Here is a 19676-nt window from a genome sequence, read left to right as displayed (position 1 = left end):
CGGACCTTAGTCAGCAAAGTAATGTCTCTGCTTTTGAATATACTATCTAGGTTGGTCATAACTTTTCTTCCAAGGAGTAAGCATCTTTTAATTTCATGGCTGCAGTCACCATCTGCAGTGATTTTGGAGCCCCCCCAAAATAAAGTCTGACACTGTTTCTACTGTTTCCCCATCTATTTCCCATGGAGTGACGGGACTGGATGCCATGATCTTCGTTTTCTGAATGTTGAGCTTTAAGCCAACTTTTTCACTCTCCACTTTCACTTTCATCAAGAGGCTTTTTAGCTCTTCTTCACTTTCTGCCATAAGGGTGGTGTCATCTGCATACCTAGGTTATTGATATTTCTCCCGGCAATCTTCATTCCAGCTTGTGTTTCTTCCAGCCCAGCATTTCTCATGATGTCCTCTGCATAGAAGTTAAATAAGCAGGGTGACAATATATAGCCTTGATGTACTCCTTTTCCTATTTGGAACCAGTCTGTTGTTCCATGTACAGTTCTAACTGTTGCTTCCTGACCTGCATACAGATTTCTCAACAGGCAGGTCAGGTGGTCTGGTATTCCTATCTCTTTCAGAATTTTCTACAGTTTATTGTGATCCACACAGTCAAAGGCTTTGGCATAGTCAATGAAGCAGAAGTAGATGTTTTTCTGGAACTCTCTTGCTTTTTCCATGATCCAGCAGATGTTGACAATTTGATCTCTGGTTCCTCTGCCTTTTCTAAAATCAGCTTGAACATCAGGAAGTTTACGGTTCACGTATTGCTGAAGCCTGGCTTGGAGAATTTTGAGCATTACTTTACTAGCATGTGAGATGAGTGCAATTGTGTGGTAGTTTGAGTATTCTTTGGCATTGCCTTTCTTTGGGATTGGAATGAAAACTGACCTTTTCCAGTCCTGTGGCCACGGCTGAGTTTTCCAAATTTGCTGGCATATTGAGTGCAGCACTTTCACAGCATCATCCTTAAGGATTTGAAATAGCTCAACTGGAATTCCATCACCTCCACTAGCTTTGTTCGTAGTGATGCTTTCTAAGGCCCACTTGACTTCACATTCCAGGATGTCTGGCTCTAGATGAGTGATCACACCATCGTGATTATCTGGGTCGTGAAGATCTTTTTTGTACAGTTCTTCTGTGTATTCTTGCCACCTCTTCTTAATATCTTCTGCTTCTGTTAGGTCCTTACCATTTCTGTCCTTTATTGAGCCCATCTTTGCATGAAATGTTCCCTTGGTATTTCTAATTTTCTTGAAGAGATCTCTAGTCTTTCCCATTCTGTTCTTTTCCTCTATTTCTTTGCACTGATCGCTAAAGAAGGCTTTCTTATCTCTCCTTGCTGTTCTCTGGAACTCTGCATTCAGACACACTATCTGCATTAACACACTATCACGTACTTTATCACTGTGCTGCAAACATGTGGCCACCTTTATAGGGAGGATGGACAAGCTCCATGAGGTCAAGGGTCATATCTGTTTTATTCCTCATATATTCCCACCTCCTGGCAAAAGTCCCTGGCACATATTAAGAGTAAACACTCAAAATGTCTGTTAAGTCAGCAATTGTTTAAAAAGTGGTTTCCTTTGTAGAATCTAGAGGGTGAAGGGATCTATATATACACATTTGAAACCTGCACATTTGAAAATACAATACTACTCTTTCAACAATCTACATTTCAGTGATAGTGTCTCTTTCTGCACCCTCACAAGTAGATTCTGGGTGTCTGTAACCTTAGATTCATTCCTTTCTCCTTTTGCTCATCTTCTCCCTCATTTAGGACTTTACATTGCATTAAGGCTCTCCTTCATGAACGTGTTTCCCAAACACTTCACACATTCTAGCATGGAGCATAAATGCATGCAAAAAGTGGTTTCTCATTTTTTCTTCAAGCTACAGGGCCTGGTGCAATATGATGTCCACAGCAAATATTTAATGTTTAACAAACACATGTACAGGTAAAGGAACAGTGAAGGTAGCTTCTACTTCTATCTTATTCTTTATAATCAAGGTATTGTGTTCTGGAGGATTCAAACATGAACAGGAAATGCTGCTTGCCCTCAAAAGACCTATAATAACTACAGATCAAAAGTAAATATTTAAATCATTTTTGGGGGGAAATAAATTCTATCAAAAATAACAAGTATTAAGAACAGAATGATATTTTAAGTTTTTTCTTTTATTCTTCCTTCTAAATCTGTATCCTTTTTCACAGCTTACAAAACACTGGCAAATCCCAACTCTTTCATAATTCCAAAAGTGAAATGATCAAAAGGCTTAATTCAAACAAATTAAAAGTTGGCCCTGTTACAGTTAATATAGCCACAAGAGGAAAGCTAAATCATAAATATGAGCAAACAAAAAAAAATGATTATAACTTCTTGCTTCTTGTCTTTGGAAAAACCTGGCAGTATGTTCCAAAAGCAATAGGTCCTTTTACAAGCAATCCTTCTACGAGCATCATTGCACAGGATTCTGTACAGAAGAAAAGCCTACAAAGCCACTCTGACAACAGTAAAAGTAAAGAAAGCTATGGTAGGAAGCATAAGCAAAAAAAAAAAAAAAAGTAATTTTCATGAAATAATTCTTCTAGGAAAAAATAAAATGCAAATTAGAGAGTGTATCTGCATATACTTGAAAAAAAATCACTGCTTCTAACTTGCAATCATGCAATTTTCTTTAATTGTCTAAACTTGGCTTAGGTTACTGATGGTTTTAAATTAAATCTCTGTATAATGTTTCCCTTGACTCATGACCTCCTAATAAGTTAAAATGACATTTGACTATTACACTTATTAACTGAAAAATACAACAGGTTTTAAACCTACCTCCAAAAATCCATTGAAATGATAATTATGTGGCATAATTATTAATGACAGTCACATCTGGGGATTCCACAAATGTATCTGGTAAGATGTCTGGGTTTTCCTCAGTAATCAGTATGTGCTCACTGTAGATATGTCCCAAGAGGTATAAGAAAATCTGGAAGAAAATTCAGATACTTTTTAAGTTTTAAATCTGCATAATGCACTGGAAATTGAGACTTTTATTAAAAAAAAATAAAGCTAGTCTTTATTATATTTTCCCTGTGGCATGGAATATTTCTTCTCTATTGTCACACCTCTGGCCTCCTTTTTCTTCACATCCGCCCAGGTCAAAGTGCCAGCACAGGACATGTGAAATCTATATTTTGAGCTATGTAATTCAACTGAGGCCTAGAAAACTTAAAAATATAACTACTACTATGATTTATCTTTGTTTCCATAAATGACTATGGCATAAAATCACAAGTGAAAAGAGGCTTGAAAGGCCCAAATTAAGGATTAGAAATAGGACTAGAAGGAATTTAAGTTAAGATTGTTCTGTTTCAAAATAGGAAAAAACCTAAAAACTGAATGTACAAGTTTTCCTAGAATAGCAACAGGCAGTATCATCTACCTCCACTAAAGACAGCGGTTTATGATAGAAGCTTGCATATCTAAACATATTTAAAATGTATATAACCTATCTCAAAATCATTCTGTGATTTTATGTAGATCATTTTTCACTATGCCCTGCTATGGACTGAATCTTGCCCCAAACCCAACTCATATCTTAAAGCCCTAATCGTCAATATGACTATTTGAGATGGGGGCCTTTAAGAAAGTAATTAAGGTTAAATGAGACTTTCCAGGTGGCTCTAGTGGTAAAGAATCCACCTGCCAAAGCAGGAGACGTGAGAGACATGGGTTCCCTCTCTGGGTGAGGAATATTCCCTGGAGAAGGGCACAGCAACTCACTCCAGTATTCATGCCTGCATGAAGACCCTGGCAGGCTACTGTCCATAGAGTCACAAAGAATTGGACACGACTGAAGCGACTTGTGAGGTCATACCGGTGGAGCCCTGATGCAATTCAACTGGCACCCTTACATGAAGAGGAAACCACACCAGAAGCCTCTTTCTCTCATCACATGCACTGAGGAAAGGCCACTGCAAGAAAGGTTCCTTCAGCAAGCCAGGGAGAGCTCTCACCAGAACCCAGCCCAGACTAACTGCGACCTGAAACTTTCAGCCTCTAGTTCCGTTCAGTCGCTCAGCCGTGTCTGACTCTTTGCGACCCCATGAATCACAGCACGCAAGGCCTCCCTGTCCGTCACCAGCTCCCGGAGTTCACTCAGGCTCACGTCCATCGAGTCCGTGATGCCATCCAGCCATCTCATCCTCTGCCGTCCCCTTTTCCTCCTGCCCCCAGTCCCTCCCAGCATCAGAGTCTTTTCCAATAAGTCAACTCTTGCATGAGGTGGCCAAAGTACTGGAATTTCAGCTTTAGCATCATTCCTTCCAAAGAAATCCCAGGGCTGATCTCCTTCAGAATGGACTGGTTGGATCTCCTTGCAGTCCAAAGGACTCTCAAGAGTCTTCTCCAACACCACAGTTCAAAAGCATCAATTCTTCGATGCTCAGCTTTCTTCACAGTCCAACTCTCACATCCACACATGACCACAGGAAAACCCATAGCCTTGACTAGACGGACCTTAGTCAGCAAAGTAATGTCTCTGCTTTTGAATATGCTATCTAGGTTGGTCATAACTTTTCTTCCAAGGAGTAAGCGTCTTTTAATTTCATGGCTGCAGACACCATCTGCAGTGATTTTGGAGCCCCCAAAAATAAAGTCTGACACTGTTTCTACTGTTTCCCCATCTATTTCCCATGAAGTGATGGGGCCAGATCAGCCTCTAGAACTATGAGTAAATAAATGTCTGCCATTTAAGCCACACAGCCTATAATATATTTTGTTATGGTAGCCCAAATAATAGACTACTGCAAGTCCTATTTTTTTCAGGTACTTACTCATCAAAAAGAGTTCCTTGACTACAACCTTTTAAAACAGGGGAAGTCCTTGCATTTCTAATAAGATTCTTCAATGCCACATTAGAAACCAAATAGTCCTGCTTTACTTAGAGAATACTACTATAATCTTTGGATAAAGCTACATAAATCACTGAATATTGAAGTAAAAATAGGAGAAAGTAAAAAATAAGTGTTTATCAAGCAGCACAAAAGGAAAAAATAAAAACAGACTCAAAGCAATCTTAAAAGCTAAGATCTCTCTTTCAAAGAGAGGTATTAAGAAAAAGAAAGTGATAAGAAAGGTAACATGCAGAACACCATCTTGGAGACACAACACATAAGAAAGTCATGGATAATCTTCATCTTCACAAAGTTAAAGAGGTAAAACACATATCACATGAAATGTTAACTAAAGCCAAAAAGTAGAATGCAACGTGAGTTCAGTGGTACAGGTGAAAGGGCTATTGTCAAAGCACTGTCATGACTCAGAGATAAGATCTCTAGATAGCTAGAGGGAAGCTGCTGTATAACATACGTGGAGCTCAGCCCAGTGCCCTGTGTTGCCCAGAGAAAGTGGGAAAGCGGCATAGTGGGAGGGAGGCTCAAAAGGGAGGGGATAGATGTATACACACAGATGATTCACTTTGTTGTACAGCAGAAACTAACACAACATTGTAAAGCAATTATCCTCCAATTAAAAGAAAAAAAATCACTGTTCTTTGGGGTCTGAAAGTATGTCTGAGAACAAGGGCTGGAAATGTGGTGAACGGTGTGAAACTGTTCCAAATCCGAGGAAAGACTCGTGAAAAGCCCAGAACAGAGTAAGGAGCCAGGCCTAAAAGAAATGGAAGAATAGTGTTGAAGGACAGTGAAAGATAAGGTGAAAAATAATTTAGGAACAGACTGTGGAGGGTCCTTAGAGTTAGAAATTAAGGAGTTTAGAAGATTAGACTTTAACCTACTGAAAGTGGAGGTCCAGGGAAAGTTTTTTAGTGGGTCACAATTAGGGTCATGATGAAAGAGGTATTTTAGAAAGAGTCATCTGGTGACAGTGTTTAAGATACATCGGAAGGACCACAAGAGCCTGAAAGGAGATAAGGCCAATTAGGAGACCTCTGTAATAACTTAGGCAGGATAAGGCCTGAACACAGCAGGATTGAAAAGAGAGGAATGTTGGGAGGAAGGGATTTCACAAAAGAAAGATCTTCAGAAACTGTTTGCTGAGTCCTTAATCTTTGTTTCCAAAAAGAAGTAATATGTGTTAATTCTTTTATTATGGGGGCCCTTCCCAAACCTCCTCTTTAGACAATGCCATTTTACAAGGAAAACTCTTGTACTTGCCATGCACAAGTAATTACTGGTCTGGGATGTATTTGTTTTTTTAAGTGACTGTGGGTAAAAAATTGAGGATAAAAAGAAGAGATTAACCTTTGAAGTTCTGCCATAGGTGGAAAAATAAAACAAAACCAGGTGTAAGGGAAACCATGGATTTAGATGAGAAAGAACCAAGACATAATTTTCCGTACATTTTTCTCATGAAAGTATAAGTATTCCTCATAGAAATACTTTCCCTAAGGAGAGGCTGTTCAGAGGATCTAATTAGATTGGGTATGTCAAAGTGTATTGAAACAAATAAACCATTCCGACATGTGGTAGGTATTATAAGGAAAATATATGTCATTGCAGTATTGCTTTCTACATACTCAATCTTTGCTTTAAAAGACAAAAGATTGTCTTGCTTTAAAGACAATGCTACTGACCTACCGCTACTCAGGAATTCATGGGAGTTATTGGTTGAGATAAGCTGAAGATAAAGCATGGATCCTTAAAGTAACACACAGATTCACTCTGAGAAAATACTAGATTTCAAGGACTTAAATCCAAACCACTGACCTCATCACTCATCATCTATGTTAATCAGCCCAGTTAGGAGTTACAACAAAAATACTACTGGATTCTCCTTTCAAACTACCTGGTGTACTAGATTTCACTACTCAAAATCAGAGGATTCCATTACTTAAAATCAGAAGATGCCATTAAGTTTTCATTAGTTACAAAACAGTTATGCTTCTTGTATGAGCAATAAGAGTAGCAATCCATTTCAACACTGTATGGTGTTTACCTTTCTAGCCTTTAAAAAAATCCCATTTTATGTTCGCTCAATATAAAAAAGAAAGAAAAATTCTATGTCAGTTGTTCAGGTTCATATAAGACCTAATTGCCTCATACACTATAATTTTGCTACCGGTTTACAATTAGCATGCATTTCTCATGCATGAGTTGACCCAATTACATAACAAATTTTGCCTTTGGGGATTTCTCTTGACTGTTTGTCTTCTGTCCACCATACAACTCAATTTCACACCATCAGCAGCTTGAACATGGCCACAGTCAGTCTCTGTCAAAGTGATTTATTTAAATTACAAACAGAGACCAGATCCCCAGACAATCAACTCTACCCTCATGCTCACCCTTTATACTCAGTGTACCTTTGAATCAAATCTTTTAATAGTCCATAGACACTGCTATTCAATTATTAGGCCTTGTTTATCTCCAATAATCTAATATTTTTGAAGCCAGCTCAAAAAATCTTAGGGAACTAAATCAGCAGTATCCATGTGAGCTTATTAATGGGCATATAATTTATTTTGCATTCCAAGAAGTCAATGAAAAATTAAAAAACTAAAAACAATTATATTTCAATATCAAATTACAGACAGACCCTTTTCTATAATGTTAAAAAAAAAAAAAAAGAGGGGCTTCAACCTGAACTTTTCTTGTAAAGCAAGTAAGCATTTCTCGGTATGCTAAATGTGAAAATAGTAATGAAAGGGGATATTTGGGAAACAGGACAGATAACCATAATGATAGATGCTACAGGTAAGGGGCTAAATATAGAACAGGTGAAAATTCTATTGTCTACGGGCCAGTGATCTAAGGAAAGGGAGTTCTAAAGATTCCCACTGAAGCCAACATACATAGGTACACTTACACATGCACACATGTGCACACACTCACACACACACATATTTGAATATTTCTTCTGTGAGTCAAGGCACAAATCTTGACAAATTACATAATGGTATACTTACCATTTTAGTCACTCTGTAAAATACAAGATTTGTCATATGGGTCTTTTTTTTCCTTCCCCTTCATACAATATTTCTCCACCACCTGAAATAAATTAGAAAATAAACATCTCGATTTTATCTACAGCACTAAGATTGTCACAGTCTCTAGGGGTTGAACGTCATCATTTTATTTCACAATTTATCCCCAGACTGTCTCAGCTAATTGAAAATGCAGTTTATATTAGTGTGTAAACAGAAAAGCACATCAATACTCTTCTCCAGGCTGGACTGAGTCCCTTAGATGTCTGGGGGTGATTCTGCCTTACTATCCTGCTGCAGATTTCCTGAATGCACTGCTTATAAACTTGAAGGTGGTAACCACGTGAATTAGAAACTGCCTTTACAATTATGCCAGAACTATAAGGACAACGGAAGAAAGACTTTTTTTAACGTTCGGAGTCACAGGAATTCTTCAATTCATGTTTATAAGTTGTCATTTAAGAACACTTTTCTGAAATATCACTAAGTAAAGAAAATGTAAACATGTACTAAGACATTTCTGCCATTCCTGACTTTATACTATAGAACTGGGGATGTGAGGTAGGCAATCAGACATCTTCTGGAATTTCATGGGAAAACTTTTTTATTTGAGGAACTAGTTCTTTTTTTCATTCCAACCACTCCATAAATTGTGAAATCTTGCCTCTCTTCTTATTCTTTCTGCAGCTATACTAAGAAAGAAATATAATGAAAGAATTTTAAATTGCAGCATTTAATAAATCTCCCAGATTCAATATGTTGGCATTACAGACTCCAAAAGAAAGAAGTTAAGGCTAAACCTGCTCTCACCCTTTTCATTACACACAATTTCAAATTTACAGTTGTATTTCATCCCATACCTTGGTAACACACGCAGACTAAGTAGGCATTTCCAAATGATTTCAAGCCTTTGACAAATGAATATGAGAATGTCTGAAAAAATTTTTCATAATACTAACACAGTAACAAGCAATCAAAAATGCCCACTCATCCATAACATATTATCCAAAACACCTAGGAGTTGTCATTAAATCCACTGTATTATGTCTTTATACTTTCCTTAGCCCAAAAGGGATTAAAGGCAGTTCAGAAAGATCTGGATAATATTCAAAGATAAACTAAATACAAGTAAGGAAATAAAGCAAATGGAAAAATAAAGATTACGAAGACCCTGACTTAGTTAACATACCTACATCAACCTATTTTAAACCCAGAGCTCAAATCTCATATCCCTTGTGATTTTCAGGATAAACTGACTCCATCCCAGCATCAGGAGAAGACTCTGGTGTCTCTATCTGACCTTCTTCCTCCCAAAACAGACACAATCTAGGCCACGGTCAAAAACATCTGTCTGGATTTGGCCAATATATTTCAGTGGTTTGGGTTTATCTGAAAGTAATGCAGAAAACTGGACTAGTCAAAATACCAACCTTTCAGATTAGCCCATGTTTCTTACAGAAAAAAAAAAGATCCTTGAGTAATATGGAAAACCTGGGAGGTCACAGGAAAAGTTCATGAAGTTGTAGCCTTATAAATGAATAATAAACTCACTAGACCTCAAAATATTTCACAGCTTCTTTTCTCCAACAGTAAATCCCTAACTTCTTGTGCACTGTTGGTGGGATTGTAATTTGGTGCAGCCACTATGAAAAACAGCATAGCAGTTCCTCAAAAACTCAAAAATAGAACTACCATATTATCCAACAAATCCACTTCTGGGAATGTATCCAAAGGAAACAAAAACACTAACTCAAAAAGATATCTGCATTCTCATATTCATTGCAGCATTACTCACAATAGCCAAGACATGGAAACAAGCTAAGTATCCATCAATGGGTAAATGGATAAAGAAATTTCAAGATGTATGCAAGTATGTATGCACGCACGCACACACACAAAGAAATATATTATTCAACCATAAAAAAGGAGAAAATCCTACCATTTTCAACAACATTGATGGACCTAGAAGGCATTATGCTAAGTGAAATAAGTCAAATAGACTTATTGACAAATACTATATGATCTCACTTATATGTGTTACCCCTCCCCCGCAAAAAAAGAAGAAACAAAAAACCTGCACCAAACTTACAGGAAAAAAGATCAGCTTTGTGGTTACCAGATGGGTGGAGAGAGAGGAAACTGAAGGAATGTGGTCAAAAGGTACAATCCTCCAGTTATAAGATAAATCAGTATTAGATATGTAATGTACAACATGATGATTGTAGTTGACATAGCTGTATATTATACAAGAAAGTTGTTAAGAGAGTAGATCCTAAGGATTCTCATCACAAGGAGAATTCTTTTTTCCCTTTTTTTTTTATTGTATCTATTTGAGATGATGATGTTAACTAAACCTACTGTGGTCATCATCTTACAATACAGGTAAGTCAAACCATCATGCTGTACAGCTTAAACTTATACAGTGATATATGTTAATTATTTCTCAATAAAACTAAAGAAAAAATGATAAATCCCTAACAGTAACATTGTGAAATTTATGTTTTCTTCCTGCTATCTAAATAGTAATATGCCTCATCATGGCTAAAAGAACTACTTATGACTGCTATGGTTGATAACATCAAGACTGTTGCATGTGAGTGTGTTAGTTGCTCAGTCACATCTGACTCTTTGCAACCTCATGGATTGTACCCCACCAGACTACTCTGTCCATGGGATTCTCCAGGCAAGATTACTGGAGTGAGTTGCCATTTCCTTCTCCCAAGACGGTTGTATAAATTTGTTTCAAAAGATGTTATCTAAATTACATACTTTTTAAAATCACCACTGTCTACCTCATAGGTTAAGATTAGATTAAGATACCTTAATGTAAACAGTATTTTGTATATACTGCTATGTATATAATAAACATAAATTTATACATACCTGTGTTATAAGGGTTTTTGCGTAATTAAGAATGGATCTGCAAACAGCCTCTGGTATTGAATAAAATGTATATTCCTGCTAAGGATAAAGGTTGGTGAAATGATCAGTTCTTTTCTTATTAAATATGAATAATGACTTAATTTGAATATAAATTAAAAGGCTTACCTTTGAATCAACTGCAATCCTTATGTGAGCTGTCACAGGGATGTCTTAAGTAGAACTGTTTAGTTCTTTTTGAAATAAATTTGTGATAGTTGAAGATTTATGATATAACTTTGTTTTATGCAACACTTTTTATTTTTTAAAAAAATGTTCTCCAAAAATAATCCAAAATCAGAAACATTACTGAATGTAACTGCCACTGAAACATATCTCTAATTTGCATTTTAGAAAACAAAAATAGGATTTTGATTTAAGGAAAGAATGAAGGGGAAGAAAGACGATGGAGGCAATCTTCAGTATTCGTGATCGGTGGGTTGTAAGGATGGGGTGGAAAAAACTACGAGACAGAAGCCTTGAATCCTTAAAATTCAACTCTTTCTCTTCAAAGGAAAAAGTCCTTGCTGAAATAAAACGCCCATTTAAAGAGCAAACAATGGATAAACCTTAGGGAATATGGCAAAACAAAGTGTCTCTGTCTCTTCTTACTCCCTAAACAATTTTTTTAAATATCAGATAATTCTGGTTTTGAACTTTTGACAAAATTCATTCTCAGATTGTATGCTATGATTTTTTTCTGCAAATTGTGGCTATACGTAGGTACATAACGAAGACAGCCAAATCCCAGTGAGTTTAAAACAACCTGCTAACTAAACATTTCCCAGAAATCAATGCTACATAACTTAAACCATTTAGACACATAAATTTTGGTGACTGTACATGAAACACACAAAGTAGACTTCTTGTGAAAAAGTATATGTCTCGCATATTTGTTCATACTTTTATATAATATAAATGGTTGCTGACTTTCATTCATATTTCCTCTGGAGTACTTAACATTGAATTAACTTATTTCTAGAAAAAAAATGCATATTGACACACTTCATATAATAAAGAAACATAATTACCACTTTAATAAGTACTCAACACTTTTTGGTCCCTAATATGTTTTGAACTTCTGCTAGTTTCAATTTTCTTTTCCAAGAAAATGCTATTAGTGAACAAGACGCAGCTTTCAAATTCAAAGCAACTTCATATGTAAATGTTTATTTCCGAAATTAGATGCAATATACATTTCAACAAATATCTAATTTAAAATATGAAATCTTGAATACACACATTGAGCAAACATGAGATCTCTCCAGATACCTAACCTTGTATGTATATTCTGTATGCTTACACACCACAAAAAACTAATTGATAGGCTTTAACATTTACCTATACAAGTTCTATTCTGGAAAAATTTTTTAATTGAGAATCGTTTAAAGTGAAATAAGACGCTGTTACAATAACATCTCTTAATAGCAATGACTATTATGTCTAAATACACAATTAATTTATTTAATTAAATTAATTTGCTAGATAAGCCGGTTTACTTGATAAACCAATTAAATAAATTAAAAGTGTATTCAGAAATACACAGGCATAACTCAGAAATATTGCATGTTCGGTTCCAGACCAGTTCAATAATGCAAATATCACAACAAAGAGAGTCGAATTTTTTGGTTTCCCAGTGCATCTAAAAGTTATATGTACACTATACTGTCATCTACTAAGTATGCAATAGTGTAACACGTCTAAAAACATGTTGTTGTTTAGTCACTAAGTCATGTTTGACTCTGAGACCCCATGGACTGCAGCGCGCCAGGCTTCCTTGTCCTTCACTATCTCCCAGAGCTTGCTCAAACTCATGTCCATTGAGTCGGTGATGCCCTCCAACCACCTCATTCTCTGCCACCCCCTTCTCCTGCTGCCCTCAATCTTTTCCAGCATCAGGGTCTTTTCCAGTGCATTGGCTCTTCACATCAGGTGGCCAAAGTGTATCTACCTTAATTAAAAAATACTTCATTGCTAAAAAATGCTAATATCATCTGACAATACAGGGTTGTCACAAATCTTCTATTTGTAAAAAAAAAAAAAAAAATTTATCTGTGAAGTGTAAAAAAAGTAAAGCCCAGTAAATGTAGCTATGCCTGTAGTCACTGCTATTAATGTCAAGCTCTTGATAACTGTGATGAAATCAAAGGGAAGCAATTCAATAGATGAACCTGGCATATTTTCTGAGGACACTGAGTACTGCTTGGAACTTACAGCAATAAGAACACTTCCAAGTTGTCCAATTTCACTTTCTCACCAGAAATACAAGTCAGGGTTATTACGTCACTGAACAAATGGTCACCTACGTTACTGATTTGTTCCTGAGTCCTCTTCAGCCTCTGTAGTTCAGGAGTGTCTGTAACGATGCTGAATCCCCTCCCTTTGCTTTCTTCAAAATCTCTTTTGTACTTGACCTAACAAAATTAGGAGTGAAAGAAAAAAAGAAAGAAAAAGAAAAGTAAACAAAAGAATCATAAATTCCACTCAGGATAGTCAGAGGCCATATAAGCTGCTAAAGTTGGAAGCAGCATCTCCAGGAACAGCTCTATTAGCAGGTGATACAGTGAATGGCGAGACCGCTTGGTTTGTGTCCCAGCAACCACTTTGTGGTCTTAGGCAAGTTACTCAACTACTCTGTGCCTCAGTGGTCTAATTCATAAAACGATGATAATGGCAAAAATAGCAGGATTTAAATTTGTTGTTGTTTAGTTGCTAAGTCATGTCCAACTCTTTTGCAATCCCTTGGACTGTAGCCCACACCAACTCCTCTGTCTATGGGATTCTCCAGGCAAGAATAACGGAGTGGGTTGCCATTTCCTTTTCCAGGGGATCTTCCTGATTCAGGGATCAAACCTGTGTCTTCCGCTTGGCAGGATGATTGTTTACTTCTGAGCTGCCTGGAAGCCCTAGTATTTAAATAACGCTATTTAATAGGTTGAAAGATAATATCAAATGTCTTAGTTCACACATTGAGCCCATAGGAAACAAGCAAGTGCTCCATAATAGTAATTATTATCATCATTAACAGTTGTAATGAAACTGAAAAATAAATGTGCAAAGAGAAAGCTAAATCTTCTGGTCCCATGACTTGTTTTGTCAATGACAAAGTATCATTTTGAGCCTGGACTGCACTATGGATGAGGGAGACATACAACATTATCAGCAGCAGCCCTGTCCTAACAAAGTTTTCATTTTATTTCATAAGGCAAAGCATATGGGTATGATTATACAGCGTTTAACTGCCAAATGTTGAATATGTAAATGCTTATGGAAATATTTATAAAACAAGCCACACCTAGGGATTAAAAGGCTTTAAGCACATGCCCTTGGCATACTGTGTACTGAGGTACCAAAGTTTTTTTCAGTCTTTAAATATATTTCTTTCTAATTACAACCCAGTGAGGCTGAATTTTACAGTTTCCTCAGGGAACTAGAACAGCCAGTGCTTAATCTTACTAGGGTCCCATATCCTATTATTAGCATAGTGACAATAACCGTGACACCAGTTAAATATTCTGCTTGTTAATGACTGAGACAGTTACATCACTTGAACTGTTCTTATTTCTTTAAAAGCCTAACTATAAGGAAATAGGGAAACATATTTTTGATAATTCATATAATTCCCATTTTCACTTTCATAATTACCAGCTTCAAATTAAAACATATTAATAATTAATGCACCTAATTTTAGGACCTAAAAGATGATGCTGTGAAAGTGCTGCACTCAATATGCCAGCAAATTTGAAAACTCAGCAGTGGCCACAGGACTGGAAAAGGTCTGTTTTCATTCCAATCCCAAAGAAAGGCAATGTCAAAGAATGCTCAAACTACCACATAATTGCACTCATCACACATGCTAGTAAAGTAATGCTCAAAATTCTCCAAGCCAGGCTTCAGCAATATGTGAACCGTGAACTTACAGATGTTCAAGCTGGTTTTAGGAAAGGCAGAGGAACCAGAGATCAAATTGCCAACATCTGCTGGATCATTGAAAAAGCAAGAGAGTTCCAGAAACACATCTATTTCTGCTTTATTGACTATGCCAAAGCCTTTGACTGTGTGGATCACAATAAACTGTGGAAAATTCTAAAAGAGATGGGAATACCAGACCACCTGACCTACCTCTTGAGAAACCTATATGCAGGTCAAGAAACAACAGTTAGAACTGGACATGGAACAACAGACTGGTTCCAAATAGGAAAAGGAGTACGTCAAGGCTGTATATTGTCACCCTGCTTATTTAACTTCTATGCAGAGTACATCATGAGAAACGCTGGGCTAGAAGAAGCACAAGCTAGAATCAAGATTGCCAGGAGAAATATCAATAACCTCAGATATGCAGATGACACCACCCTTATGGCAGAAAGTGAAGAAGAACTAAACAGCCTCTTGATGAAAGTGAAAGAGGAGAGTGAAGATGTTGGCTTAAAGCTCAACATTCAGAAAACTAAGATCATGGCATCTGGTCCCATCACTTCATGGCAAATAGATGGGGAAACAATGGAAACAGTAGCTGACTTTATTTTTCTGGGCTCCAAAATCACTGCAGATGGTGACTGCAGCCATGAAATTAAAATACCAACCTAGACAGCATATTAAAAAGCAGAGACATTACTTTGCCAACAAAGGTCCGTCTAGTCAAGGCTATGGTTTTTCCAGTGGTCATGTATGGATGTGAGAGTTGGACTGTGAAGAAGGCTGAGCGCCGAAGAATTGACGCTTTTGAACTGTGGTGTTGGAGAAGATTCTTGAGAGTCCCTTGGACTGCAAGGAGATCAAACCAGTCCATGCTAAAGATCAGTCCATCCTAAAGATCAGTCCAGGGTGTTCATTGGAGGGACTGATGTTGAAGCTGAAACTCTAATACTTTAGCCACCTGATGCGGAGAGCTGACTCATTTGAAAAGATCCTGATGCTGGGAAAGATGGAGGGCAGGACGAGAAGGAGACGACAGAGGATGAGAAGGTTGGATGGCATCACCGACACAATGGACATGGGTTTGGGAGGACTCTGGGAGTTGGTGATGGACAGGGAGGCTCGGACACGACCGAGCGACTGAACTCAACTGAACTGAATAATTAATGTTTAGGGTAGCTAATTAAAAAATGTTTCTGCAAGTGTTACTTTCTGTATAAATTTGAAAAGTCTCCTTAGTTGAGTATGGAAAGACTGTTTTTGTTGAGTAATTTTTGTTTTTAAATACTCAGTTCTCCCAGGCATTACTGTCCTTGAGGCTACTGGAAGTTTTCCTTTATCTGAAGAGCTTAAAAGAAAAAAAAAATCCCAGATGACAATAAATAAAAAGATACACATACTCTCATCACTTTTAGCCTAAGAATATCTAATTTTCCCTCCACATTTTCATTTAAATGTCTAAAAGTACTAAGATCCTTTATTTCCATAAAGGGTCAAATAAACTGCACTATTTTTCTGCTACAGAAAATGCTGAGTGAGATTAGCCTTCTAACCCTCAATCTCCTAGCATGTGTGAAGATGCATACGGGCACATTCTCAGAGTTTTGTGCCTAACTAAGCAGGGAAGCCATTTAGCTTTGCTTGAAGTAAACGCTAGGGCACAGAGCAGTAAAATAATAAAAGTAAGAAAGATGGCAACGTTACAATAAAAGCAAGGGGAATGAAGAAGTAAGAATAAAAATCTAGAAGCCAAGTTCTAACATCCTTAACATCCATTTCAGAGAAGGCACAATCACATATTCTTTTTGTGATGAGCTTGGAATTTTGTTTGTTTTTTAATGGCAATTTCCAAAGGAAGAACTGAAAAGAAAAACTGTTTAATTCCAGAATCATAGCTTTCAAGTTAATTACCATTTAAGAGTCCTTTCCACATTCACAAGACACATAAGATTCATCTCATTAGGGCTTGCCTCGTTAAGTGATTAGTTTTAAAGAATATACAATTATCTCCATAATTGATTTGCAGAGTTTTTAGATGTTTAATCCTTTTTTAATGGAGTGGCCCACAACCATGTTCAGCACCAACACAAGCACCAGTCCATGCAGTAAATCTTGACAGCTCACAGGGAGCTTTTGAGCCCTTCATCAGTCCCTCTCTTTTCCATACTCCCAGCCACTTATATCCTATCTCTCTACTTAGGTCTAATTTTAAATATTATGTCCGATGGTCTGCCAAGGATGCATAGTCTGATTCTGAGAGACAGCTGGATACAAAAATAGTAGATGCCAGGGGCCTGGGGCAGGGGTTGCAGGGTAGGGAGTGGAGAATGGAGAGTTAGTGTTTAACGGGGACAGACTTTCAGTTTAGGAAGGTAAAAAGTTCAGTAGATGGATAATGGCGAGAGTTGTTCAACAGTGTGAATGTACTTAGTGCCACTGAGCCGTACAGTTAAATATGGTGAAAATAATATGTTTTATGTGACATTCACCACAGTAAAAAATTTTTTAATTTAAAAAAATAAAAAGAGCTCAGAGAACAGAGAGAGGGAGAAGATTCCTCTTTTCGGTTGTAGACCTCTCCTTTGCCCTCACATGACCCCATCCAACCAGTGAGCGCCTGCACTCTGCACTCAGGAATCAACCTATACACATAATCCAGTGTGTGTCCAAGAATCCCAGACCTGGGACTGTGGTAGAAACTCATAGGAAAGGGCTACTCTTTCTCCATGGTCTGGCTCATTTCATTGTTGTTCAGGATTATTGTTCAACCCCACAGATTACAGCACACCAGGTTTCTCTGTCCTTCACCATCTCCGGAGCTTGCTCAAACTCATGTCCATTGAGTCAGTGATGCCATCCAACCATCTCATCCTCTGTCGTCCCCTTCTCCTCCTGCCTTCAGTCTTTCCCAGCATCAAGGTCTTTTCTAATGAGTCAGCTCTTCACATCAGGTGGACAAAGTATTGGAGCTCCAGCTTCAGCATTGGTCCTTCCAATAAATATTCAGGATTGATCCTTTAGGATGGACTGGTTTGATTTCCTTACAGTCCAAGGGACTCTCAAGAGTCTTCTCCACAGTTCAAAAGCATCGATTTTTCAGCACTCAGCCTTCTTTATGGTCCAACTCTCACATCCGTACATGACTACTGGAAAAACCATAGCCTTGACTATACAGACATTTGTCAGCAAAGTGATGTCTCTGCTTTTGAATATGATGTCTAGGTCTGTCATACCTTTTCTTCCAAGGAGCAAGCATCTTTTAATTTCACGGCAGCAGTCTCTGTCTGCAGTGATTTTGGAGCCCAAGAAAATAAAATCTTTAACTGTTTCCACTGTTTCCCCATCTATTTGCCATGAAGTGATGGGACTGGATGCCATCATCTTTGTTTTTTGAATGCTGAGTTTTAAGCCAGCTTTTTCACTCTCTTCTTTCACTTTCATCAAGAGCCTCTAGTTCCTCTTTGCTTTCTGCCATAGGGCTGGTCTCATCTGCATATCTGAGGTTATTGATATTTCTCCTGGCAATCCTGATTCCAGCTTGTGCTTCATCCAGTCAGGCATTTCACATGATGTACTCTGTTTCAGTTAGTTCAGTTCAGTCACTCAGTCGTGTCTGACTCTTTGCGACCCCATGAATCGCAGCACGCCAGGCCTCCCTGTCCATCACCAATGTTCCATTATTTATTTTTTTGCCAGATTTTGTAACTGCCATTTGTCTGGGGTTCACCTTTGGTTTCTCATTTTTGGGTATTTGTTTTAATCTCACTTAATGCCATAACAAACCACTTGTGGAATCTTAGTTCCTGACCAGAGATCAAGCCCTGAACTTTTGGAGTGGGAGTACCAACTCCAAGACCCTAGACTACCTGAGAATTAATGCTAGGGAGTATCAAATAGTGAGAACTCACACAAAGGAAACCACTTGAAAACAAGACCTATCATCACCCAACCACCAGTAGCACTGTTTAGTGGGCTGTAAAACTGAAGTTGCTGGCCCTCATTTGGCCACTATGCAATGATGATGAGGCCAACACAGAGGCGAGCAAAACTCCAAGAGTGATTCCCGACATCATTCAAGCACTTGTATCTAACTCTTCCTAAAGCCAGAATCACCAGGCTTACCAGATGAGTGAGCTAATATCTCTCTCTTCAATAACCAAAAGAATTCTGATTAATATGCCACCACCACCATGCCTACAAGGTATACACATGAACAACAAGGTTCCCAGAAATACTGACATGTGAATTTCTCCTTGTTTACTTCTATGCTTTGGTTCTATTTATGACACTGACTTAAGAGTTTATAAAGATAGAGGATCATATCAGAGAAAGAGCCTAGACTTAACATCCCATCCCTGTCACCTACCAGCCACCTCACAGGTCTTCTAGCTTCTGTAAGCCCAAATTTCCCCATTTTTAATTAGAGAGTCTGGTAATTTCTTAACTAATAAGGCTGTAGGGACTGAATGAGGTAAATCACAGAGAGTAATTTTAGAAGGTATGAGGCATTTTTTGTGTGTGTGCAAATGTCCAGTATTATCATCATAATACTGGTTTTGCCTGACTTGAGAGGATTACCTAATATCTGTCATGAGACATCAAAAAGAACAGTTCTGTAACAATCAGATAGATCATGGTTAATAAAGCCAAATGATTCATGTCAATGTATGGCAAAAACCACCACAATACTGTAAAGCAATTAGCCTCCAATTAAAATAAATAAATTTATTTTTTTAAAGAATCTGTTATTAGTTTGCATTTGCAAATGTTACTATTATTCTAGGATAGATACTTATTTTTTGTTGGATTTGTGTGAATGATCAGACCCCTAAAAAACACCTTGGATGTGTCATCTGGTGACCACACAGGTGAAGATGAATCCTGAATCCCATCTGTGCAGGTGCTGG

The 19676-nt window shown here is 37.6% G+C and overlaps 1 protein-coding gene and 1 long non-coding RNA gene across 2 annotated transcripts in view; both read right to left on the bottom strand.

The window, feature by feature from the left end:
• The window catches only part of NEBL (nebulette), a 384633-nt gene that overhangs the window by 165252 nt on the left and 199705 nt on the right, over positions 1-19676 (bottom strand). The window contains exon 4 of the mRNA XM_040248597.1: positions 13161-13268. Within this exon, the coding sequence (XP_040104531.1) occupies positions 13161-13268 (108 nt within the window). The remainder of the gene's footprint in view (positions 1-13160; positions 13269-19676) is intronic.
• LOC120869328 lies at positions 1309-12605 on the bottom strand. The gene is made up of 3 exons (XR_005722522.1): positions 10819-12605; positions 7918-7999; positions 1309-2976 (listed from the first exon to the last, which is right to left on the bottom strand). It is a non-coding gene; the product is annotated as an uncharacterized LOC120869328 (long non-coding RNA).

This window comes from Oryx dammah, unplaced genomic scaffold (genome assembly GCF_014754425.2).
Source record: "Oryx dammah isolate SB20612 unplaced genomic scaffold, SCBI_Odam_1.1 HiC_scaffold_10, whole genome shotgun sequence".
Lineage (NCBI taxonomy): Eukaryota > Metazoa > Chordata > Mammalia > Artiodactyla > Bovidae > Oryx > Oryx dammah.
Note: the sequence above shows the minus strand (reverse complement) of the source record. Positions and strands in the feature narration are given on the sequence as shown.